The sequence below is a fragment of the Ascaphus truei genome, chromosome 13 (genome assembly GCF_040206685.1).
Source record: "Ascaphus truei isolate aAscTru1 chromosome 13, aAscTru1.hap1, whole genome shotgun sequence".
In the NCBI taxonomy this organism is placed as follows: Eukaryota; Metazoa; Chordata; class Amphibia; order Anura; family Ascaphidae; genus Ascaphus; species Ascaphus truei.
The window spans coordinates 50,307,612-50,335,200 of NC_134495.1; the positions used below are offsets into that span (position 1 = coordinate 50,307,612).

The window sequence follows — 27,589 nt, forward strand, 5'->3', positions numbered from 1 at the left end:
GGGGACGTCACTGTGATAACACTTCCTGTGTGTGTGAGTGCTGCAAGCACACAGCCCTGTGAGTATACTTTGTACAGCTGTGTTGCGTCCATTTGTTTAAACACCTTCAGTGCTGGAGTGGATGCAGCTCTTTGCGTTACAGATTTTTCTTAAGTTCAACGGTTGAAATAAACAGTAAGAAAAACTTCAAATGTTAGATATGAGTTTGGCTAAGTCAGTGTGTCATTTCCTGTTCGTCAGTATGTGAGTGTGTGTCTGTCTGTGTGTATCTTTATCTGTGTATGTTTGTACAGTATGTATTGGTGTGTTTTGTGTAGTCTGTGTGTATGTTTGTATGTTATGTGTACTCTGTGTGTGTTTGTATGTATCTGAGTGTCTGTGTTTATCAGTATTTGTGTGTGTTATTGTGTATATCTCTATGCGTAAGTTAGTCTGTATTTCTGTGTATGTCTATTATTTTATTTTTCTGTGTGTCTATCTATGAGTGTGTGTACCTTTGTGTGCCTGTGTTTGTCTGATGCTTTTGGCTCAGTTTTGTATTATCTGCTTATTCAGAAAGATTGTTTAGATTTTTTTGCTTTGACACAATTTTTCTTAACAGACTGTTACATATCCCCGTTACATATCTCTGTTGCATGCCCCCCCGTTGCATATATACTGTTGCATATCCCCGTTACATATCTCTGTTGCATATCCCCGTTACATATCTCTGTTGCATGCCCCCCGTTGCATATATACTGTTACATATCGCCTGCCATGTCCCCTGTTGCCTGTCCCCCATTGCATGCCCCCCGTTGCATTCCCTCACTTGCATGCCCCCAGTTGCATGCCTCCTGTTACATATACAGTATACTGTTACATATTACGTTACATATTGCATTACATATATACCATCACATATATACCGTTACATACAGTATATAACGTTACATATCGAACACAAAAATAGGAGCGCATGGAAAGAAGCAAAAAGTTGAAATTAGTACATTACATTTTTATATGTTAAAAATAAAGGACATATAACACTACATAGATTTTGATCACATCGATCTAATGGTCTGTGACACACACAGAGGGTTGGGCTCTAGAGATCAGAACCCCGCGATCAGAGTAAAGTCCTCAGTTTTTAATAGAGGAAGAGTCCAAGACTAGATGGAAAGTATTAAACAGACCTTGAACTCAAAATCCTCCTGTCGGCGTCCTCATGGTGTCTCTAGACTGCAGCCCGGAAGTCCGTCGTCACGGACGTCGCTGCGTATGACATCACCTACGCATTTCATGTCAAATGACACTTCTTCAGGGTTTAGTTACATATCGCCTGCCATATATACTGTTACATACTGTATCACCTGCCGTATAGTATATCCCATTACATACTGTATCACATGTTACATATCGCCTGCCATATATCCCGTTACATATCACATGTTACATATCGCTTAGACTTAACATTGATCTGTTTGCTAAAATCTGCATGTGATAATGTGGGACTGACCCCACGTGCCTGGCCCCACCCCTCCTGTGCTCTTCTTTTTCCAGATGTAGTGGGCTGAAGCCCCCCGAGTGATGGACAGCTGGAAACATGTTTCCCGCAGGTCACTGGATGGCTGGCAAGCTATCGGGGAGGGGACCTTCGGGTGTATATTCCGAGTGCGGCACACGGAGTGGAATTTAGACGTGGCCGTGAAGAAACTCAATGGGCAAAATCATAGTGGGTGAGTATTTCTCTCTTCCTCTGTCTCTCATTCTGTATTTCTCTTGTCCTGTCTCTCTATTCCTGTGTTTCTGTCTGCCTCTGTGTTTATCTCCTTGTATATCTTCACCTCTCTCCCTGTTGTATTCTCTCTGTATCGACCCTCCTTCTCTCCTATTGCATTTCTCTTTCTCTCTCTCACTTGTACCCATTCAATATTCTTGATTGGAACATAATTATTTGGTAACTGTGCATTCCCTGCTTCTTGTGGCATTGAATATGGGCCTTTATTCCTCTCTCTCCCTTTATCTCCTTCCTCCTCTAGCCTCTCATCTCCTTGAGTTCAGCTTGCAAAGCACGACTGCCATTTTATAAGTGAACACCAGTATTCCTCTCTCTCCATCAGGAATGTGTCTCAGGTTCTGGAGGAGCTTCTCTCCGAGGCACAGAAGATGGCGGTTGCCTCCCGTAGTCCTCACGTGATCAGCTTGTATGGGATATTGGAGCCTGAAGAAAACGAAAAGGGGAATTTCTGTCATGGCATTGTGATGGAGTACATGGAGAATGGAAGCCTGTACTCGCTCCTGGAAAGGGACAGCTCCGTCCCCTGGGCCCTGAAGTTCCGCATACTCCACCAGGTGGCACTGGGTATGAACTGGCTGCACTCTCTGTCCCCACCGCTCTTGCACCTGGACCTCAAACCCAAGAATGTCCTTCTGAACACAGAGCTGCACGTCAAGGTGAGAGATTCATGAGCCATGTGCCTCTGCTACAATTCATCAATGGGAGGGACCATCTCAATGGGCCTTAGGTCTTTTTGTCTATGCCACTGTGCTGTTAGAGGGACAGACTTAGTGGATCACATGCCTGTCACCATATGATAGAGCAATAGACTCTATGGGCCACACGTCTCTTCTGTCTATGTCACTGTGTCACCCTACACGTACAGGCACAAAGTGCTTTCCTGTATCACTGTATTACCCTATGGTAGGTGTGACAGACTTGATTATCCCTTGGTTCCCTCAGTCTGTGTCACCCTGAGGTGGGAGGGTCTGATGGTTGGGACATTGTGACTGTTGTCTTGTTACTGCAATTTCAGATCTCAGACTTCGGTCTATCTCGGTTTACCCATGGCTCCTCTTTATGTGGGGGGGACACAGAGGATGTGGGGGGGACCCTGGGGTACATGCCCCCTGAGGCATTTCAGGAGGGATACCGTCCAAATGAATCCACTGATGTTTACAGGTAACCACCTATTTTGCCATTTCTACATTTCATGAATGTAACTGGGCCCCATTCACCCCTTTGTAAAATGAAAGCATTATCACAGGTGTATTCCATCAAATATAACAACCCCTCTTGGTGGCTTCATCCTTCATTTCTCTGCGCTTTTTAACGATTTGATTAATATGCCCGGTCTGAACTGCTCTGAACTTAGAATCTTCTTCCTCTCTCTGTTTGTCCTCATCATGCTGTCTTTCCCCATTAGCTTTGCCATCTTAACCTCCACGGTGCTAACAGGAGAGGAACCTTACTCTGGTAAGTCCACTCAAGAAGCCATTCTCTGCAGGGAAGGGACTCGTGAGTGATGTTCTCCTGTTCTGATAAGTGATGGTCTGCAATTCACTGTTAAACACTGTTTACGGAGTGATGGTCCCAGAGGATTGAAGGGGAAAGAAAGAGATGTTCTACAGGGAAAGGATAATAGCTGTATCGCTGTGAACTAGCAGGGAAGAGAGTAGAGGGGGATGCTCTGCAGGTATTTAGCAGAAATTGGTTAAGGAGCAATGTTCTGAAGGATTATGTAGTAGGAAACAGTGATGCTCTGGGTTAAAAAGTGATGTCTCAGATTTGAAGGTGTCTCAAATGTGTCCTTTTTCCTCTGACAGATGCCAGGTCATTCCTGATAAGACAACGTGTCCCTCAAGGTGACAGACCCTCCCTGGGGTCCCTGGAACACGGAAGCTCTGTTTGGTGTCTAAACGAGGCAATCCAATTTATTAAATGCTGCTGGCACGAGGACAGCTCCAAGAGACCATCTTTCAAAGGTACAGATGGGCTGTCTGCAGATCAGCTAGGTCACGAGATAAGAGGGCCAATAACATAGAGGAAGGGGTCAGAGAAATGTTTTAGGGCAGCGGTCAGCTAGCATTTGGATGAGAAATCAGGACAGGTCCATCTGGAGGATGCAGTCACTAATGGAGCTGGATCCAAACCAAAGGATATCTGCATGTGTTCAGTTACAAAGGGATATGGTTATTTGCACTGAAGTGAGGACAGCATTTTGTTTACAAGTGGCTTCAGCATGGTTTGAAGGTAGTATATGGAGGCCAGCAGTGATGGGGGTGTGGAAATCATGGTTTGAAGGTAGTAAATGGAGGCCAGCAGTGATGGGGGTGTGGAAATTAGGGTCTGCTTTAAATATATGATTTCTCTCATTGTGCAGAGTGCTGTGGCCAGTGGGAGAAATTCTATTTAGCCCACAAGACTCAGATTATTTCCGCAGTGAGACAAGTACAAGATAAAATGGTAAGTTTAACAAGTGTCTGGGTACAGATTAAATGGCTAAGATCCTGGAAGACTTGATTAGGATGGTTTTCTGGAATACAGATTCTGGCACCTCTACACCTGGGTGGGTTGTGGCATCGGTTCAGGAATACAAACAATGACATCTCAAGAGCTGGAGTGTTACGGTGATGAGTATAGAATTATGGAGCATAGCATCTCTAGAACTGAATCAGGGTGGGCTCAATGATACAGGGATTCAATAGCTAAATGGGCAAGGCCAAATGCTGTGGTGCAGAACTGCGCACTTCTATGGCTGACAAGTGTGGATTCTATTATATAGGTGGTGGCCCTGTAGATTTGATCAGATTACAGCAGGGACACAGGATTTAGCACCTTTAGGGCTGTATGAGTCATGGTATAGGTGCAGATCCTGGTATCTTTAGGTCTAAAGGGTTTTAGAACTAAACCAGGTTCAATGATACAGAGCCTTGAACCTCTAGGGCTGTACTGTTAAGGAGATTCAAGGCCTGACACCTCTAGGGCTATGGCTTGCCATGCCCTACAGTTTGTTATTGGAGGATATGTTTGTGTGTGGGGTGATATAGGAGGAAGAGGGAGCCTTCCTGATGCTTCTTCTCTTCCCCCGGGATAAGATGGCGACCCAGGTGGAGACTCCCTCCAACTTCCATGGGCTAAGGACAGCGACCGTTCAAGGAAGCAACGCTACCAGCAACATGTCAGAAGTGGCCAAGATGTTCCAGACCCTCTACTACAAGCAGGAGCCATCAATGAACCTGGGTGAGAGAGAGGGGAGGGGCATCCAATCAGTGTGAGACCCGTTTTCCAATCACGATCTTGAACTGAGACAAATGGTGCATACATCTGCTTTTCTGATAAAGCCCTGCTAAATGGCATCATGGTATCATATACACACATACTCATTCTCACACTCACACATACAAACTCACATATGCACATGCACTCACTCACACATATAGTATACACACTATAGAAGCAGCACCTCTCTCTGTCTCCCCGCACAGCTCTTACAGCAGAGAGATCAGGGAGAAGCGCCCCCTCTCTCTGTATCTCCCCGCACAGCTCTTACAGCAGAGAGATCAGAGAGAAGCGGTCCCTCTCTCTGTGTCTCCCCGCACAGCTCTTACAGGAGAGAGATCAGAAAGAAGCAGTCCCTCTCTCTGTGTCTCCCCGCACAGCTCTTACAGCAGAGAGATCAGAGAGAAGCGGTCCCTCTCTCTGTGTCTCCCCGCAAAGCTCCTACAGCAGAGAGATCAGAGAGAAGCGGTCCCTCTCTCTGTGTCTCCCCACACAGCTCTTATAGCAGAGAGAAGCAGTCCTTCTCTCTGCATCTCCCCGCACAGCTCTTACAGCAGAGAGATCAGAGAGAAACAGTCCCTCTCTGTATGTCTCCCCGCACAGCTCTTACAGGAGAGAGATCAGAAAGAAGCAGTCCCTCTCTCTGTGTCTCCCCGCACAGCTCTTACAGCAGAGAGATCAGAGAGAAGCGGTCCCTCTCTCTGTGTCTCCCCGCAAAGCTCCTACAGCAGAGAGATCAGAGAGAAGCGGTCCCTCTCTCTGTCTCCCCGCACAGCTCTTACAGCAGAGAGATCAGAGAGAAGCGGCCCCTCTCTCTGTGTCTCCCCGCAAAGCTCCTACAGCAGAGAGATCAGAGAGAAGCGGTCCCTCTCTCTGTCTCCCCGCACAGCTCTTACAGCAGAGAGATCAGAGAGAAGTGGTCCCCTCTCCGTATATCCCCGCACAGCTCTTACAGCAGAGATCACACATACAATCATTCTCCCATATACACACACACAAACACATACACGCTCATTCTCCCATATACACACACAAACACATACATGCTCATTCTCCCATATACACACACATTCTCACATATACACATGCACACTCACTCATATACACACTCATTCTCCCATATTCACACACATACATATTGTATACACATACACACTCATTCTCATATACACATTAATTCTCCCATATGCACACAGATATACACATACTGTACACACTCACTGTGATATAGAGATGCAGCCACGAGTATTAGAATTCTTGCCTGGGAAATTCTGGGGCAGCCTCACAGTAAATGCCCAACATGCTGCAACATTTCTGTGAGATTCTTAATGGCCCATCGGATTAACACAGCAGGGTCCCTGCAGTCCCATTCAGTTTGAATTTGAACATGTTGAGGCATTTACTGTGAGACTGCCCCAGAATCTCCCAGAATTTCCCAGGTAAGTGTTCTAATACTGGTGGCTGCATCTGTACACTCATTCTCCTATATACACACACATATACACTCATTCTCCCATATACATATACACATACACACGCATTCTCATATGCATACTCATTCTGCCATATACACACACATATATACAGATACTCACTAATTCTCCCATATACACACACACTCATTTTCATATACACACACACATAACACATATACACTCATTCTCATATGCACACTCATTCTCCCATACACACACACACACACACACACACACACACACACACACACACACACACACACACACACACACACACACACACACACACACACACACACACACACACACACACACACTCATTCTTATATGCACACTCATTCTCCCATACACACACTCATTCTTATACGCACACTCATTCTCCCATACACACATACACACTCATTCTCCCATATACACACATACAAACTCATTCTCATATACACACTCATTCTCCCATATATATACACATACACACTCATTCTCCTATATACACACACACATATAACACATGTACACACTCATTCTCTCATTGTCACGCTGTGCAGCCCGCAGACCAGACCAGTCCCCTGTACTGAGGTGGGATGTAGAGTACACGCACCGACAGCAGAGGGGGCGTGTCCGGGATGTGGCGTAGTAGCGTGGCCAGGCCTGGATGTAGATAAAGAATGGTCAAGTACTTGCCGAGTCCGAGGATATAGAAAGTTCCGTAGTCAAAATCCGTAGCAGAGTCCGAGGGTCTTAGAGGTTAGAGTAGTCAGTAGGAAAGCCGAGTTCAGGAGCCAGAGGGGGTATTCAGATGAGCCAGGTCTATAGCTGTCCGGATATAAACACAAAGAGAGCACAACACAGGTTCCAGGCAACACAGAAGCTATGCAGAGCTAGAAGTGAAAGCAAAGCAGGATATTTAAAGCGGCAGTGACCAATCCAGACAAGGGGCATGGCGGCGGCGTGTCGAGGAGCTGCTCGTAAGTGGCTGAGAGACCAGGAAGTAGTAGAGCACAGCTGAGTCTGTAACACCAGTGCCAGAATCCAAGATGGCGGCCGCAGCAGAGTTCAAGGTATGTGCTGGGCGGCGGCATGGGTAGCGACGGGGGGAAGGGGCAGCAGCCGCTGCAGTACTGGTAGTGGGTAAGGAGGGGTCACGCCGCAAGGGACGTGGCCCCTGATTCTTTACAGTACCCCCCCCCCTTCAGGATCAACCTCAGGACGATTCATCCAAGGCTTCTGTGGAAATTTCTTGTGGAAGCGATTGAGTGGAGCTGGAGCATGAATGTCTTCCCTTGATATCCAGGAACGCTCTTCTGGACCATAGCCCTACCAATGTACAAGGAACTGTACTTTTCCCCTGGATATACGGGAATTCACAATGGACTGTACCTCGAATTCAGTGTGTCCTTGGACCGTAACAGGGTTGGGTTTACGGGCTTTTGCAGGGAAGCGATTGCTCTGAACGAAAGGCTTGCGCAGGGATACATGGAACGCATTGGGAATGTTCATGGATGAAGGCAACTGTAAGCGGAACGTTACAGGATTGATTTGTTCCTGAATCAAGAAAGGCCCCAAAGACCTAGGCGCCAATTTCGGGGTAGGAGTCTTCAGTCTTATATTCTTTGCTGAAAGCCAGACTCGGTCCCCTGGCTTGTAATTGGGAGCCTGTTGACGACGACGATCTGCTTGAGATTTGAACCTCTGAGCTGCCCTAAGGAGTGCGAATTGGATCTTGATTCAAGAGTTCTGTAGCGTGGTTACCCATTCATCGGCTGTTGGCACTCCTGAGGGAGTGTTGGAGATTGGAAGCCGACTTGGATGAAAGCCGTAATTCACGAAAAACTGAGATTCTTGCGTAGATTCATTACGGAGAGAATTGGAAGCAAATTCCGCCCATGGTAATAGATCAACCCAATTATCTTGGGTATCAGAAATAAAGCATTGTAGATACTGTTCAAGGCTTTGATTAAGTCTCTCAGTTTGCTCATTAGTTTGGGGATGATAGTCTGAAGAGAAGGATAAGGCCATACCAAGCCTTTTAGAGAAAGCACGCCAAAACCTTTATATGAATTGCGATCCTCAGTCAGAAACTATGGACGTAGGATTCCCGTGGATACGAAACACTTCTTCGGTAAAAATATCTGCCAGGGTGGGAGAGGAGGGAAGACCCTTGAGGGGAACAAAATGGGCCTGTTTAGAAAATCGGTCTACTATGACCAAAATGGTAGTCATACCTCTGGAGGGCGGAAGATCTACAATAAAATCCATCGAAATATGTGACCATGGACGATCAGGTACTGGAAGAGGCATGAGTAACCCGGAAGGCTTTTGATGAAGAGTCTTGTTCTGTGCACAAACTGGACAAGCGCGTGTAAATTCGTTAATGAGTTTTGCCATATTAGGCCACCAAAAGGTGTGCTTAATGAGATCCAAAGTTCTCTTGAAGCCGGGATGGCCGGCTGACCGGACGGGGTGACCCCATTCCAAGATCTTCTGACGAAACTTGGGGGTGGCATAAAGAGTTCCTTCCGGTACCTCTAGACCACTTGGAATCTATGACTGGGCTTATACGATCTTTTCAAGAATATCAAAAGAGTTGGCGGAGACTATGAATTTCGAAGGTACAATTGTTTCTGTATTTCTTCAGATCTTTCCTCAGGGGAAAATTGTCTGGACAAGGCATCAGCTTTTATGTTCTTCGTGCCGGGGATGTACGATAGAGTATAATTAAATCTTGAAAAAAAAAGTGCACAGCGGGCTTGACGAGAACCTAGACGACGTGCACTTTCGATATAGAGAAGATTCTTATGATCTGTCAAAATAGCAATTGGTTCGCGGGAGCCTTCCAGGAGGTGTCGCCACTCCTGTAAAGCCATTTTGATACCCAGTAGTTCTGTATTGCCAACATCATAGTTCTTTTCAGCAGGGGAGAACTTTTTCGAAAAAATCCACATGGGTGCAATTTATCTTGACGGGAGAGTCTCTGGGAGAGAATGGCACCCGCACCACAATCAGAGGCGTCCACTTCTAACGTAAACGGAAGACTAGTATCAGGATGACAAAGGATGGGTGCCGAAACAAAAGCTTGCTTCAAGGTTTCAAAGGCGGAGACGGCCTCCGGAAGCCACACAGATGGGTCGACTCCCTTCTTAGTAAGCGCAGTGATGGGAGCCACAGTGGTAGAAAAATTCCGGATGAATTTCCTATAGTAATTGGAAAAGCCTAAAAAACACTGAATGGCCTTAAGAGAATTGGGCAGGGGCCAATCCAAAACAGCCTTAAGTTTTTCTTGGTCCATCAAAAATCCTTTATCCGAAATGATATAGCCTAAGAAGGCGGTTGAAGACTGATGAAAAAGACATTTTTCGAGCTTTGCGTAGAGATTATTAACACGGAGACGAGAGGGGACAAGTCTAGTATTCTGGACATGATCTTGAAGATTCCAAGAAAAAATTAGAATGTCGCCAAGGTAAATAATTACAAAGGAATTGAGGACATCGCGGAAGACATCATTCATAAAATCCTGAAAGACAGCAGGAGCATTGCATAAGCCAAATGGCATCACGAGATACTCGTTGTGTCCGCTTCTTGTATTGAAGGCAGTTTTCCATTCATCGCCTTCTCGAATACGTATGAGGTTGTAGGCTCCTCGGAGGTCTAGCTTGGAATTTTTTTTGGCCCCTTGAAGCCTATCAAACAGTTCCGAAATCAGTGGCAGGGGATACCGGTTTTTGACAGTAATGAGATTGAGGCCCCGGTAGTCAATGCATGTTCTCAGGGATCCATCCCTTTTCTTCACAAAAAAGAAACCGGCAACGGAAGGAGACGAAGAGTTGCGAATGAATCCCTTCTCAAGATTCTCTTTGATGTAGGTTGCCATGGCTTCAGTCTCTGGGAGAGACAAGGGGTAGGACTTAGACTTTGGCAGAACGGCACCAGGGATCAGATCAATGGGACAATCATAGGGTCTATGAGGAGGCAGGACCTCTGACTGAGACTTATTGAAAATATCTATGAAATCAGCATATACTTCGGGAAGAGTGGAATTGCTATCAGAAGGCGTTTCCATTCCCGCGATAACTGTGGCAGGAGCTATGACCGACGAGGATGAGGCGTCTGACTCTGGCTCACATTGAATCAGTTTGCATTCCCTCCAATCTATGCGTGGGTTGTGATGCTGTAACCACAGAAACCCTAGGATAACTGAAACATCAGGAGAGTGTATTACGTCAAAGGAGATAATCTCGGTGTGAGAACCGGCAGATAAAGTGAGAGGAAGAGTCTCTAACGTGATGAAAGCAGGTTGCAAAGGACGTCTATCAATAGCCTCGAGTCCAATTGGTGCTTTCTTGGAGATAAGAGAAATCTTGTTACATATGGCGAACTCTTGGTCCACAAAATTACCACCGGAGCCTGAATCAAGAAAAGCAGCAGTAGTTACACGAAAATTCGGGCCTTCAAGCGAAACTGGGAGCATAATCCTCTTGGGGAGTTCCTCTTTAGAGAGGGAGCGAGAAGAAATTGATCCGAGGGTAAGTCCTTCTTCCATGGCTGGTCCCGTTTGTTCCTTGGGCCTCAAAGGACAAAAACGTACCACATGATCTGGTCATCCACAATAATAGCATAGGCCCTCGTTCTGGTGGCGAACCCTCTCGGCCGTCCTGTCGGGAGTACGGATCCGCTGACTGCCGATCTGCATGGGTTCTATAGCATCAGGAAGAGGCCGAAAAGCCGGAGGAGGCCTAGGATAAGGAGAGTCAGTAGGCACGAACCTGGGACGTTGGCGTTCGTGACGTCGGTCCTGGAGGCGCAGATCCACGCGTATGCACAGTGCGATCAAATCCTCCAATGCTTGGGGTCGGGGCTGGACTGCAAGTTCATTCTTTACAGATTCGGACAAACCTTGCCAAAATACAGCAATAAGTGCCTCTTCATTCCAACGAGTCTCTGCTGCGGCGGTCCGGAATTCCAGTGCATATTTGGCTACGGACCTACGACAAATGAACTAAAGAAGAGGCAGCAGTATCTTTGCGAACAGGAATATCAAATACCTGCTGGAATTCTTGGCGGAAAAGCTGGTAATTCGACGTGGTCTCCGGACGCAGCTCCCAGATGGGAGAAGCCCAGGCCAAGGCATCCCCTGTTAAGAGAGAGTAAACATAGGCTACCTTTGTGATTCCGTTAGGAAAGAGGCTTGGAGATATTTCAAACTGAATTTCACACTGGTTCAAAAACCCTCGACAGGCCAGAGGGTCACCCGCATATGCTTTTGGGCACAGGGATTCTTAAAGGTGCGGCTGCTTCTGGTGGCGGAGTGGGCTGTAGCGAGAGAGTGGATAGTTTTTGAATCAAATTGGTAATCTACGTTCCAAAAGTTTGGATGCATTGTGCAAGGGACGTAATTAGCTCCCCCACCTCAGCCAGGTCTGCATTTGGGCTCTGCATAATGTCACGCTGTGCAGCCCGCAGACCAGACCAGTCCCCTGTACTGAGGTGGGATGTAGAGTATACGCACCGACAGCAGAGGGGGCGTGTCCGGGATGTGGCATAGTGGCGTGGCCAGCCCTGGATGTAGATAAAGAATGGTCAAGTACTTGCCGAGTCCGAGGATATAGAAAGTGCCGTAGTCAAAATCCGTAGCAGAGTCCGAGGGTCTTAGAGGTTAGAGTAGTCAGTAGGAAAGCCGAGTTCAGGAGCCAGAGGGGGTATTCAGACGAGCCGGGTCAGTAGCTGTAAGGAATAAACACAAGAGAGCACGACACAGGTTCCAGGCAACACAGGTAGCAAGGAGCTATGCAGAGCAAGGAAGTGAAGGCAGAGCAGGATATTTAAAGTGACAGTGACCAATCTGGACAAGGGGCATGGCGGGGGCGTATCGAGGAGCTGCTCGTGAGTGGCTGAGAGACCAGGAAGTAGTATTGCACAGCTGAAAGTCTGTAAGACCAGTGCCAGAATCCAAGATGGCGGCCGCAGCAGAGTTCAAGGTATGTGCTGGGCGGCGGCATGGGTAGCGACGGGGGGCAGGGGCAGCAGCCGCTGCAGTACTGGTAGTGGGTAAGGAGGGGTCATGCCGCAAGGGACGTGGCCCCCGATTCCTTACACTCATACACCCGCATTCTCATATACACACCCATTCTCCCATATACACATACACATGTAATGGGTATTCCCCCATACAATCGCATATAATGTGTGTGTGCGGGGAACTTAGTGTTACCAGGTGTGGTGCTTTACCTGTTAGGCCCACAGGAGGGCTGAGCTTCCGCCACGGGGAACCTGGGGCATGTATAATACTACGAGTAACAGCGTACTCGGTGCAGCGCCTCCACCTGCGATGGCTCCCACCAGAGGGGGAGTGGTTCCTCGCAGGACAATATATATATATATATATCACTACACATACACAGCACGTAAACCAACCAATGACTTTACTGGCAGCAACCATAAGCATATACACGTATACCAACAGGTGTCCCTCCCTAGAGGAGACACTAACTCGGCGTCGCACAGAACGCTACCTTCACCTGCACCTCCACTGGATGATCCCACCCAGTGTCCAGTAACCCCACACAGTATTACCCCACCCTCAAGCGAGATGTATATGTGTGACTGCGCAGCCACTGTGTCCCTGGTGAAATGTGATAAGACTCGTTGGTGCACTTGTAGATTACCTGCCGGGCACTCCGGTGCCCGGGCCTGCAACTGGCTTCACAAAGGATCCGATGAGCTCCTACACGACATCCAGGATCCAGCCGCGTGGTGATCCGTCAGGGACGATCCCACTCTGAAGAAAGTCCAGCTCTCTTTAATGGCGGAGACTTGAGCCCAAGTCTCTCAGCAGAAAACGCAGCGTCCGCTGTGTCCCTAACTAGCAACGGCTAATGGGGCAGGGTCCCTAACCTAGGCCCTGTCCCTATAGCACTCAACTACAGGTGACTCAGGGCTATCTGGGGCCTAGGGGGATGCTGGCCTAGTGCAGGGAGTCACTGACTCCTGCACCCTACCTCCTTCCCTTAGCTGCTCTGGCCACCAACTAACTAGCGTGCTCCAAGCCCCCAAAATGTATCTATCCCTGAGCAGGGAGATACTGTAGCCCTATTGGCTCCCTGGGGTCATGTGGCTCTGCCTCTGTGCACCCTGGGGGCTGACTGCTCTCACTGCGCATGCGCGACCTGTCTGTGGGCCTTCCGGCGCTCCTAGCCCCTGCAACGCACCTTACAATGGCGGCACCCAGCACCGCGAGCCGCCGGGACCTCAGCAGCACGACCGCGGCCCCAGCAACGGGCCGCGCGCGTCCCCAGCAACCGGCCTGCACGCAACCCGATGCTCCGCTCTCTTCTCCTAGCCGAGAAGGGGCGTACACGCGTACCCGTGCTCGGCCGCAGTGAGTGGCAGAAGGGGGGGGTCTGCTGTGCCGAGGGGACCTGGCTACACACACATTCTCATATACACACACATATACTGCACGACACACTTTATTCGAGCAAATACCCAGTATGTACCTGGCAGATACCTGGAATGCGCCGCTCCTCACCTCTGACAAGCCCCGTTGCGTTTGCCTTCCCAGCCTGGGTTCATGCCTGGCTGACGGGCGGCTGATCTGTTAAATGATAATGATTAGGATTTAATAGGCTGCAATGCTTCGCGTGTCTACCAGATGGCATAAATTCATGAATTGTAATGCAGTATATATATATATATATACTGTGCAGTATTGCAGCCAGCGGGAATAAAATGCTTCAATCCCTGCCTGGAAAATAACGCAATGCACCCGGGCAGAAAACAGTCACAAACCTCAATACACCCGGGTATACCCGAATTCGTGGGACTAGCCGAGCTCGAATAAAGTGTGTCGCCAGTGTACACATTCATTCTCCCATATATACACACACATATACACACTCATTCTCCCGTATATACACACACCCACACATATATATATACATACACACACACACTCTCTTATGCACACTCATTCTCATATAAACACTCATTTTCCCATATACATATACTGTACACATACATTCTCATACATACTCATTCTCACATACACACTCATTCTCCCATATACACGCACATATACACATACACACTAATTCTCCCATATATACACATATACACACACTCATTCATATACACACTCATTCTCCCATATGCACACAGATATACACATATACACTCACTCATATATATACTCATTCTCATATACACAGCCACACATACACACGCATTCTCCCATATAAACACACATACACACTCATTCTCATATACCCACTCCTTCTCCCATATACACACACATTCACACTCATTCTCATATACATACTTATTCTCCCATACACGCTCACATTCACACTCATTCATATATGGTACACAGCCACATATGGACTCACACATTCACACTCTCATATTCACACATACACACTCATTGCCACATACACACTTATTTTACATACATTCTTTCTCACATACACACATAAATACTTATTCTTTTTAACAGATGCAACACCTCCCACTAATCAGCCAATGAACACTCCAAAAGCTCAGGACCTGCCTTTGAGAAGTTCCCAGTCACCCAAAGCTCATCAGGTGGCACCAACGGTAAGAAATGCACTTCTCATCTGTGCAGCCAGCGAGCTTGGTATCACTGTGTACACTGAGTGGTCCCGCTCTGTATCCCCACTTCAGTTTATAAGCCGTCCCCGCCTTGGAGTCTCAAGCTCTGTATGTCTGTTCTATCCATGGAGTTATTTTGTCCTAGATCTGCCAGGCTCTATCCATGTCTGCTAAGTCCTGCAGGTACCAAACATTGTGTCACTCTGTGCAGATCTGCAGAGTGCTACATTTACTAGGCTCTATACCCATATACTCTGTTCAGCAGTTCAGTTGTTAAGGTGAGAGGCTGTGCATCTTTCTCTTACATCTCTCTCTCTCTCTCTCATCTTAGCCCCAGGTCCCTGGCCATGAAGCTTCTGGTTCATTTCATAAAGCAGGTAGTCTGTCACCCTCTCTTTCTTTATTGTGAATTGTCTTGAAGGTTCTTCTTTCCTCCTCTCTGCTCTTCTGTCTCTGTGCTGATCTCTCTTCGAAGTGTATTATTATCTCAATCTCCTTGATAGATGTATGTCTCGCTGAGAGGTGTCTGTCTCTCTGTCTCTGTAAGAGGTGAATGTCTCAGTCTCTGTAAGAGGTGTATGGCTCAGTCTCTGTAAGAGGTGTATGTATATGTCTGTCTCTGTAAGAGGTGTATGTATATCTCTGTCTCTGTAAGGAGGTGCATGTATACTGTATGTCTGTCTCTGTAAGAGGTGTATGTATATCTCTGTCTCTGTAAGAGGTGTGTGTATATCTCTGTCTCTGTAAGAGGTGTATGTATATCTCTGTCTCTGTAAGAGGTGTATGTATATCTCTGTCTCTGTAAGAGGTGTGTATATCTCTGTCTCTGTAAGAGGTGTATATCTCTGTCTCTGTAAGAGGTGTATATCTCTGTTTATGTAAGAGGTGTATGTCTGTCTCTGTAAGAAGTGTATGTATGCCTGTCTCTCTTAGAGGTGTATGTATATCTGTCTCTCTGAGAGGTATATGCCACTGTCTCTCTGAGAGGTGTATGTCTCTCTGATGTGGCCTCTCTGTTTCTTATAGATTATTATCCTCCCTATCAGTACGGCCCAGGATACCACTACACACCAACACAGGTGAGTCATGTGCCGCACTCTGACCAATAGGAAGAAAGCATCAAAAAACACATTTACCATTTGCCAGCCATTATACATTCAGTAGTGTTCAGTACTACTACATCTTGTCATTGAGGTGCCAAGCTCTCTATCCTGTACAGACAGCAACCTCTGCCCAGATCTGCTCAATCCTAGAGGTACCAAGTATCTGACGCAGTATGGATATCCACGGGGAGAGTCAGTAGTGTAGAATGACCTGGGGTAATAACGGATAACTGGAGTCAAGAGTCCGGATCAGCGGTGCAATGAGCAGCGGAGTTTCCGGGAGGAGCAGGCAAAAGAAGTAGTCAGGCAAGCTAAGGTCAAGGTGGGCAGCAAGCAGGAGAATCGTTGGACGAACCGGTGTCATGGCAAGCAGCAAGCAGGAGAATCGTCAGATGGACCTGAGTCAGAGCAACAGCAGGCAAAGGGAAATCGGAGGGTCAGGAACAAGGAAGTAAACAAATACTGTATGTAGCCCCCTTTCCCCTGTGTCTAGGGAAGATACTGGTGGTAGAAGTGCTTAACCTGGATGGCTTACAGGAGGCCTGATTCTCTGCTGAAAGGAGCCTGAGGTGACCTTATTCACTTACACACATACAGCGCCTCTACCAGGAAGGGATCCTCACGTAGTGGGATAGCCCCGTCCAAGACAGTATAACAAGTAAATACACCAGATTATGATATAACAGTATTTACTGAACACTTTCTTATTATAAATTACCACACAATACAACAGATACAATATGTACATACACTTGAGTGGCATCCCCACAGTACTTAGGGGTGCGGTGGCATCGAGCCCTAGTGTCCGTCCCACAATGGCAATCTCCCAACCCAAGTGTAAGGCATAGCGCTAGCCCTTGGATCGTTGATGCACTTTGTTGATATACCTGCCCGGTTACTCCAGCACCCGGGTGTCACTGAACAATCACACAAACAGTCTGTTCCACCTAAGCTGTTCGCCTCTGCGTGGGGTGGCCTCCCGCTGGAGCGTCCCACCATAAAGGGTCTCTGTAATTTGGTGGGGCCCTGCGCCCCGCGAAGCGTCTGTCACCGGTGTGCTGTACCCTCACTGAGATGACTACTGGGGAAGTGTCCCTAACTATGGGCCTTCCCTGCAGCAGCCACAAGCTGAGGGTGATCGGAGCCTATCTGAGGCCTATGGGGCACCGCTCCCTGGACACTATCTCTCTGTTCTGTCTCCGGGTCCCGACTGAAGCGTGACTGTCCGTGTCAAATGTATCTCTTTCTCTCAGGGGAATCTTCGCAGCCCTATTGGCTGTTCTGTGCCCATGTGCTGTGCAGCCCCTGGGCTGCTGGAAATTGTAGTTCCCCTGCGGATCCTAATGGAATATGGCCACCGCTCCTACTTACTACTGCATGTGCGCGCATCCTGTAATGGCCGTCGCAACTCTCGGGTGCCACTGCGCATACACAAACCTAACTGCGCAATTAGGAAGATGGCAGCGCCCTGCGAAGGGAGACGCCACGGACCTCCCACTCACCTGGCAGCAACCTCCCTGCCTAGCCGCACTCTCCCCAGCCGCAGCGGAGCTAAGGGGGTAACCGGGGACCAAGGGGAACCTGGCTACATGTAATTCCCGGTAATGAAGCAAGGGAGCAATACAAACTCACGCCAGCAAGCAAAGAGCGCTGAGGGAGGTGCCTTCTTATAGGCTATGGAGGTCGTGTGTTCCAGTCTTCTAAACAGCTGCTCAGAATGAAGCAGTCTCTGTACGTGGGATCTGACACCAAGCTCTATACCCATATACTATGTTTAGCCCTATAGGTACCAGACACTATATCCCTTTTACTTCAGCAGTTCCATTGTCAAAGTGAGAGGCTGTGCCTCTTTCTCTTACGTATCAATTCAATACTGCTTTATTGGCATGACTCGTATTCACAAGCATTACCAAAGCAATGCATAACGGCTTAGGTAGGACAGCAGTATTCCTCCAAACATTGTCACTATGGGAAGCCCTGGCAAGTTGTTGTCCCTCTGCTGTGTCTGTTGGTCTTTGGGTGTCCGATAGTGCCACAAGCTGACAGATATTCAGCGGCTTTTTGTACCATCTCATGTTTTTCCCCCAGAAGAATTTGAATCTTATCATATCTCTCTTTCGTCTTCTCCCCAGGTCCCAGTCCATGACATTTACGCTCCAATTTATAAAGGAGGTAGTCTCTCTTGTCATCCTCTCTTCCTTGTTGTGAATTCTCTCTCTGCTCTTTAATCTCTGTCCTGTTATCTCTGATACGTGTATTATTAACTCAATCTCCATGGTAGATGTATAACTCTTTCATAGGTGTATGTCTCCCTCTGTCTCTCTGAAAGGTGTATATCTCCCTCTGTCTCTCTGAGAGGTGTATTTCTCCCTCTGTCTCTCTGAGAGGTGTATGTGTCTCTCTGAGGTATATTTCTCCCTCTGTCTCTCTGAGAGGTGTATGTGTCCGCTTGTCTCTCGGAGAGGTGTATGTCTCCCTCTGTCTCTCTGAGAGGTGTATGTGTCTCTCTATCTCTCCGAAATGTTCATGCCTCTATCTCTCTAAGAGGTGTATCTTTCGATATTTCTAATGCCGTGATTATAGTGAGCGCGAGGGCATGCGCATCGCAAACAAAATGCAGGACCGCTAGGAGGCCGCACGGCAGAATTTTGAGCCGACAAAAATAATTGTTTTTTCACACGACGACCGCGTCACGTAAGCGGTTCAGCCAATGAGGGAGAACCAGCCTGGTGACGCCTCCGCCACACCTCCCCATCTACAGTGCACACATCGGTCGGGCGACAGGCGCGCGTGATGCCATGCGCTCTGTCGTGCAAGCGCGCCCACTATAATAAATGCCTAAGAGGTCAATCTCTCTCTCTCTGAGATGTGTAGGTCTCTCACTATCTCTCTGAGAGGTGTAGGTCTCTCACTATCTCTCTTAGGGGTGTCTCTTTCTCTCTGAGAAGTGTATGCATATCTGTCTCTCTGAGAGGTGTATGTATGCCTCTGTCTCTCTGAGAGGTGTATGTATATCTGTCTCTCTGAAAGGTGTATGCCTCTGTCTCTCTGAGAGGTGTATGTATGCATATGTCTCTCTGAGAGGTTTATGCATGCCTTTGTCTCTCTGAGAGGTGTAAGTATGCCCATGTCTCTCTGAGAGGTGTATGTATGCCTCTGTCTCCCTGAGAGGTGTATGTATATCTGTCTCTCTGAGAGGTGTATGTCTCTCTGATGTGACCTCCCTGTTTCTTCTAGATTATTATCCTCCCTATCAGTACGGCCCAGGATACCACTACACATCAACACAGGTGAGTCACGTGCCGCACTCTGACCAATTACATAGTTACATAGTAGATGAGGTTGTAAAAAGACATAGGTCCATGAAGTTCAACCTATGCTAAATTTAGACAACAGATACTTTATCCTTATATCTATACTTACTTATTGATCCAGAGGAAGGCAAACAAAAAACCCCATTAAGGGGAAAAATAAATTCCTTCCTGACTCCAAGAATTGGCAATCGGATTAATCCCTGGGTCAACATCCTTCCCATGTATACTTATTTGGTATATCCCTGTATACCTTTCCCATCTAAAAAGATGTCCAACCTTTTTTTGAACAAATATATTGTATCTGCCATCACAGTCTCCATGGGTAATGAATTCCACATTTTAACTGTCCTTACTGTAAAGAACCCTTTCCTTTGTTGCTGGTGAAATTTCCTTTCCTCCAACCTTAAGGGATGGCCCCGAGTCCTTAGTACTGCCCGTTGGATGAATAGTTCTTTTGAAAGCTCCTTGTATTGTCCCCGAATATATTTGTATAAAGTTATCATATCCCCTCTTAGACGCCTTTTTTCTAATGTAAATAAATCTAATTTAGCTAGCCTCTCCTCATAAGATAGATTGTCCACCCCCTTTATTAATTTGGTGGCTCTTCTCTGCACTCTCTCTAGTTCCATAATGTCTTTTCTTAGGATTGGTGCCCAAAATTGTACTCCATATTCAAGGTGTGGTCTTACTAATGCTTTGTAAAGGGGCATAATTATGTTTACTTCCCTTCCATCCATTGCCCGTTTGATGCAAGATAAGATCTTGTTTGCCTTTGCAGCTACTGCATGACATTGGGCACTATTGCTAAGCCTGCTGTCTACAAGCACTCCTAAATCCTTATCCATCAAGGATTCCCCCAATTGGAAGAAAACATCAAAAAAACACATCTACCATTTACAGCCATTATAAAAAGTGTTCAGTATTTACTGATTTTTACCCAAAAATGACCAGGTTTTTTTTTATTAAAGGAGCCTTCATTGTACAAACTCCCATAACATCCTGTATAGGCACTGCCCGTTACATTACTGACCTGTGGGCTCCCATAACATCCTGTATAGGCACTGCCCGTTACATTACTGACCTGTGGGCTCCCATAACATCCTGTATAGGCACTGCCCGTTACATTACTGACCTGTGGGCTCCCATAACATCCTGTATAGGCACTGCCCGTTACATTACTGACCTGTGGGCTCCCATAACATCCTGTATAGGCGCTGCCCGTTACATTACTGACCTGTGGGCTCCCATAACATCCTGTATAGGCACTGCCCGTTACATTACTGACCTGTGGGCTCCCATAACATCCTGTATAGGCACTGCCCGTTACATTACTGACCTGTGGGCTCCCATAACATCCTGTATAGGCACTGCCTGTTACATTACTGACCTGTGGGCTCCCATAACATCCTGTATAGGCACTGCCCGTTACATTACTGACCTGTGGGCTCCCATAACAGCCTGTATAGGCACTGCCCGTTCCATTACTGACCTGTGGGCTCCCATAACATCCTGTATAGGCACTGCCCGTTACATTACTCACCTGTGGGCTCCCATAACATCCTGTATAGGCACTGCCCGTTACATTACTGACCTGTGGGCTCCCATAACATCCTGTATAGGCACTGCCCGTTACATTACTGACCTGTGGGCTCCCATAACATCCTGTATAGGCGCTGCCCGTTACATTACTGACCTGTGGGCTCCCATAACATCCTGTATAGGCACTGCCCGTTACATTACTGACCTGTGGGCTCCCATAACATCCTGTATAGGCACTGCCCGTTACATTACTGACCTGTGGGCTCCCATAACATCCTGTATAGGCACTGCCCGTTACATTACTGACCTGTGGGCTCCCATAACATCCTGTATAGGCACTGCCCGTTACATTACTGACCTGTGGGAAGTAATGAAACAACCATCAAATCACAAGTGAATAAACAGAAGGAATAAATGGCTGCGTTCGTGCCCTGTGCGTTAGGGGCTTTCATTAAGGCACCTGCAGTTATGTTATCTTCTTTCTCTTTCAGTCGGGGAAGGCACCGTCGTCCTGTGAGTAGCATTTCCTTGTACTTATTTTTATCATTTTTATGTCATTCACTTAAAGCACTATTTGGGAGGCCCCTCAAGGGGGTGCAAAGCTTTACTGCTATTCATAGGAATGGCAATAAAACGTAGCACCACTTTCTGGATCTGGGCCTTAGGCTGAGCTTATAGTGCAGGTGACGTGACGTCGCGTCAAAACAAATGCATTGAATTTGTAGCATGCGCTTATAGTAGGCGCGACGGAGCGACCTAAATCTCTGTAGTCAATAGAATTTGATTTTTACAGCGACGGTCTCACCATGTGACAGGCTGTAAACCAATCAGATAGCTTCTGATACAGGGAGAGGGGGAATGTGTGTGTGTGTGTGTGTGTGTGATTGTGTGTGGGATTGTCTGTGTGTGATTGTGTGTCTGTCAAGTGAAACAGACTATATTAACAACTTTAAACTAGTAAATTCTCCCGTAAGTAAAAGTAAAGTAAATTGAGCATACAAACAGAAATTACAACTCCTCTCCATTTCTGCGTTCCCCCTTGCTCTTGTCTCCGCCTGTCTGACTTCACCCTTGCTCTTGTCTCCGCCCCTCTGCCTTCCCCCTTGCTCACGTCTCCGCCCCTCTGCCTTCCCCCTTGCTCACGTCTCCGCCCCTCTGCCTTCCCCCTTGCTCACGTCTCCGCCCCTCTGCCTTCCCCCTTGCTCACGTCGCCGCCCCTCTGCCTTCCCCCTTGCTCACGTCTCCGCCCCTCTGCCTTCCCCCTTGCTCACGTCTCCGCCCCTCTGTCTTCCCCCTTGCTCACGTCTCCGCCCCTCTGCCTTCCCCCTTGCCTGCCGTCACTCCCCTTGTAGCCAGAGACGTCTCCAAAGCAGATTACAACTTTCGCAATGGCTACGGAGACGGGTGACGTCATCCGTAGCCGGCACAATACAGTAAGTGCAGCCTTAGGCCGCGTTCACACAGGGGGCTTCGCGACGCTGCATTCGCGCATCCGTCTGCTGAGCGATGTGTGATCATCCCCAACAGACGGAATGATCTGACAGAGTGGGCGGGGTGAGTGGCAGCGGCACAGTGTCACGGGCGCAGAGCAAATGGATGGTGTTTTTTTCCCCTCAGCACTGTGCCGGAGCTCCCTTTAGCACGTCAGGATAAAAGCAGCAATCCGGCTCCATCCGAGGCTGCTCTGGACCCCCCCGTGTCCTTCCCGTCCATGCCCTGCCTTGTGTCTCCCCCCTCTCCGTCTCCCGTCTTCACTGCTGAGTCTCAATTTCAGCAGCCAATCAATGTAAACTTCTGGACATTGATTGGCTGCTGAAATTGACGTCACGCTGTACTTTGCAGCCAATGGTAGTTTAAATACTGAACACTACCATTGGCCGCCAGGAATCAGTGACGACCGCGCGCACACGTCGTCACACAGTGTGCTGTGTGAGCGGGGCCTTTGTATTCATGCATCCAACTTCTTTCTGCTCCCCGGCATGCAGTGCCGCTTCTGGCCACTGGGTGTCACTGATCAATGCTCCCTTGAGTTTGCTGTAACTCCCTGGGGTTCCGTGGAGCTGTCCCAGGGGTTCCACCGACGGACAGGCCGTCCGCACTCTCTGTGCTGGATTTCCCCCTCAAAAAAGCAGTCTGTCTGTAGCTGCAATTTGTCAGTCAGGCATTAGGTGGCGCTGTACTGCACAGCTCATGCAGCACCTCGTCTGCATTGCTGCATGCTGTGTGAGAGAGTGTGTAAGAGTGAAAGTGTGACATGGGCAGAGTGGGGGTGAAAGAGTGACATGGGCAGAGGGGGGGTTGAAGAGTGACATGGGCAGAGGGGGGGGTGAAAGAGTGACATGGGCAGAGGGGGGGGGGTGAAAGAGTGACATAGGCAGAGGGGGGGTGAAAGAGTGACATGGGCAGAGGGGGGGTGAAAGAGTGACATGGGCAGAGGGGGGGGGTGAAAGAGTGACATGGGCAGAGGGGGGGGGGGGTGAAAGAGTGACATGGGCAGAGGGGGGGTGAAAGAGTGACATAGGCAGAGGGGGGTGGGGTGAAAGAGTGACATGGGCTACGCTAAAAATATTTTAGGGGTTCCATTCTGTTTTACAAAATATAAAAGGGTTCCACGACTAAATTTAATTGGGAAACACTGCTCTAGAGCATTGAAAACAGAATCTTATACTCAGTATTGTTGAACGTCCTGCACAAATGTTCCAGCCTCAGCAATTACAGACATGCGCTCAGTCAATTAGGGTGCTAAGGAGAAATGGTGAGCTCTTGTTAGCTAGAGAGTAAATGTCTGTGCCCCTCTGTTTCTTCTCCATTACACCCCACTGTCTCCCAGTTTGCCCAGTGATGTTCAGAGCCTGGCATGGAGTTGTAGCCTGATTTTCAGTTTCTCATTTTCAGCTCCTGTGATAAATATAACCGGAGAAGTGAGCGGATTGCAGGTTGGAAATCACAACTTCATGAGGGTAACGGAGAGAAGAGGAGAAGTTAGGAATCCGAACACCACACAGAGAGGAGCCAGGATGTACCAGGGCTCTCACCCACAGGGCACCACACCATCAGGAGCCAGGACATACCAGGCATATAACCTACAAGGTACCACACAGAAAGGAGTCCAACCAACCCAGACCTCTCACCCACAGTTCACCACACAGAGAGGAGTCCAACCAACCCAGACCTCTCACCCACAGTTCACCACCCAGCGAGGAGTCCAACCAACCCAGACCTCTCACCCACAGTTCACCACACAGAGAGGAGTCCAACCAACCCAGACCTCTCACACACAGTTCACCACATGGAGAGGAATCCAACCAACCCAGACCTCTTACCCACAGTTCACCACACAAAGAGGAGTCCAACCAACCCAGAACTCTTACTCACAGTTCACCACACAGAGAGGAGTCCAACCAACCCAGACCTCTTACGCACAGTTCACCATACAGAGAGGAGTCCAACCAACCCAGACCTCTTACTCACAGTTCACCACACAGAGAGGACTCCAACCAACACAGAGCTCAAACCCTTACCGACAGGGCACCACACATAGAGAATACCAGCCAACCCAGAACTCTCACCCACCAGGCACCACACAGAGAGAAGTCCAACCAACCCAGACCTTTCACCCAAAAGGCACCATACAGAGAGAAATCCAACCACACCAAACCTCTCACCTACAGGGCACCACACAGAGAGCAGTCCAACCAAATCAGACCTCTCACGTACAGGTCACAACACAGAGAAGATCCCAACTAAAACAGGTCACTGATCCATACAACACACAGAGAGGAGTCCAACCAAACCCAGACCTCTTACACCACACAGAGAGGAGTTCAAGCAACCCAGACGTCAAACCCACAGAGCACCACACAGAGAGGAGTCCAATCAACCCAGACTTCTCGCCAACAGGGCACCACACAGAAATAAATTCAACCAGTCAAGACCTCTCACCTATAGGTCACCACACAGAGAGGGGTCCATCCAACCCAGACCTCTCACCCGGAGGGCAGCGCACAGCGAATAGCTCAAACAACCTAGACCTCTCACCTACAGGGTACCACACAGAGAGATGTCTAACCAATGCAGACCTCTCAACTACAGGGCACCACACAGAGAGAAGTCCAACCAACCAAGGCCTCTCACCCACAGGGCACAACATAGAGACGAGTCCAATCAACCCAGACTTCTCGCCAACAGGGCACCACACAGAAATGAATCCAACCAGCCAAGACCTCTCACCTACAGGTCACCACACAAAGAGGAGTCCAACCAACCAAGACCTCTCACCCACAGAGAACCACACAGAGAGGCATCGAACCAACCAAGACCTCTCACCCACAGGGCACCAAACAGAGAAGTGTCCAAGAAACCAAAATCTCTCACCTGGAGGGTACTGCACAGAGAGGAGTCCAACCAACCCAGACCTCTCACTCACAAGGCACCATATAGAGAGAAGTCCAACCAATCCAGACCTCTCGCCTACAGGGCACCACATAGACAATAACCCAAACAACCTAGACCTCTCACCCGGAGGGCACTGCACAGAGAGGAGTCCAACCAACCCAGACCTCTCACCCACAGGGCACAACATAGAGAATAGCCCACACAATCTAGATCTCTTACCTGGAGGGCAGCGCACAGCGAATAGCCCAAACAACCTAGACCTCTCACCTACAGGGTACCACACAGAGAGATGTCTAACCAATGCAGATCTCTCAACTACAGGGCACCACACAGAGAGAAGTCCAACCAACCAAGGCCTCTCACCCACAGGGCAAAACATAGAGAATAGCCCAAACAACCTGGATCTCTCACTCGGAGGGCACTGCACAGATGGCAATCCAACCAATGCAGACCTCTCACCCACAGGGCACCACACAGAGAAGTGTCTAAGAAACCAAGACCTCTTACCCACAAAGCACAGCACAGAGAGAAGTTCAACCAACCCAGACCTCTCACCTACAGGGCACCACACAAAGAAAAGTCCAATCAACCTAGAACTTTAACCTACAGGACTTAACACAGAGAGGATCTAGGACGTACCAGGGCTCTCACCTACAGGGCACCATACAGGGAGAAGCCAGGACATACCAGGCCTCTAACCTACAGAGCACCACATAGAAAGGAGTCCAACCACTCCAGACCTCATCTACAGGGCACCACTCAGAGAGGAGTCCAACCAACCCAGACCTCATCTACAGGGCACCACTCAGAGAGGAGTCCAACCAAGCCAGACCTTTTACCCACAGTTCACCACGCAGAGAGGAGTCCAACAAACCCATAACTCCCACACACAGGGAGCCACACAGAGAGGTGTCAAACCAGCCAAGACTTCTCACCTACAGTACAGGGCACCACAAAGAGAGGATCCCAGCTAAGACAGGTCACTGACCTATACAACACAGAGAGAGGAAGAGGAGTCCAACCAAACCCAGCATATTCCCAAGAGTGGCATCCATCCAAACCAGACCACTGGCACAGCGCACCTTGCACAGAGTGTCCTGGCCAGATGTTATCATACACCGAACACCCTACAGCAAAGCCAGACCCACAAACACTGACCACACCAGCAGTGTATGCAGTCAAAATGGAAACCTAACCAAGTCTCTTCCTCACAATGCCAAATGGACCCCACAGAACCAGCACAAGGCATGCTTATCCTGGCTCCTACATCTCGCTGCTGTCTGTTGGATACATGGTGGTAAATATAGGACGAGCAGCTGTTATGAATTTAAAGCTGCCACTTCGGTGATCCCCAAATCTCCAGCGTTATACAGCGGTTTTGAACCAAACAGATTTCTTTAACTGAAAATTTATTTTTTTAAATAATTTCTCATATCTTAATAGAATTTATCAAACTAAAAAAAAGGAATGGTTGTTTTTTTCTTGTAAACACTACGTTCTGTCGTCATTTCATTTCTGTACGTCATAGGAAAGAGAGCGCAATTGCAATGTAGCATCTGGCCTACACAGCTTACAGTCTACAATGCCTATTCTCATACTGTAGCTCCAAAGAGTGACAATCTGCTGCTAAGGTGCCATTTAGATGCGGACTGGCATGCGAAGGAGGGCGAGAGTCCCAATGCAATAGTATCTCCAGTTGTATATACAGTATGTCCCCTCAAACGTCCTTCAAATAAATTAGGGAGAGATGCTTGTGCTGAAAAAGGAAGATACCCGAGGTAACCTGGGAGATATGCTAATTGCAATGCAAATTATATTTAAATGAGTCACGCCTCCTAAAATACTGGCATTAGACCCAACAGGATCAGAACCCACCCCCACTGCTATTCAGGGCAGCAGCTCTAGCATTGAACTAAACCACCTGTTACATATCTCCAAGGTGTCTCAGGTGTGCTCCTCTTTGTGCACAAGGAACATTGATCTGACAACCAGGAAGTAGAAATCTTCTACTTTTAAAGGAAGTGAGGGGGAGGAGCTGCAGGTGTGAGTAGTAGAGCTCAAAGTTTGCTTTCACAATAGTATTTCCTAGCAACTGGTTTAGTTCAATGCTAGAACTGCTGCCCT

General features: G+C 48.1%; 1 protein-coding gene across 3 annotated transcripts; it reads left to right on the forward strand.

The window, feature by feature from the left end:
- Positions 1–26,924, forward strand: LOC142465190 (uncharacterized). 3 transcript variants are annotated; one of them, XM_075569167.1, is made up of 16 exons: positions 7–174; positions 1,540–1,715; positions 2,100–2,433; positions 2,793–2,938; positions 3,183–3,232; positions 3,583–3,741; positions 4,140–4,222; positions 4,855–4,999; positions 14,999–15,099; positions 15,446–15,491; positions 16,141–16,193; positions 18,350–18,389; positions 19,455–19,507; positions 21,562–21,583; positions 23,966–24,160; positions 25,211–26,924. In XM_075569167.1, the coding sequence occupies exons 2-16, from the start codon at positions 1,567–1,569 to the stop codon at positions 26,065–26,067; spliced, it is 2,433 nt and encodes an 810-aa protein (XP_075425282.1). In that variant the 5' UTR covers positions 7–174; positions 1,540–1,566; the 3' UTR covers positions 26,068–26,924. The 3 variants fall into 3 exon arrangements, with proteins under 3 accessions (XP_075425281.1, XP_075425282.1, XP_075425279.1); XM_075569166.1 differs by having other exon boundaries at positions 1–58; positions 23,966–26,924; XM_075569164.1 differs by having other exon boundaries at positions 23,966–26,924.
- The last annotated feature ends 665 nt before the right edge of the window (positions 26,925–27,589 follow it).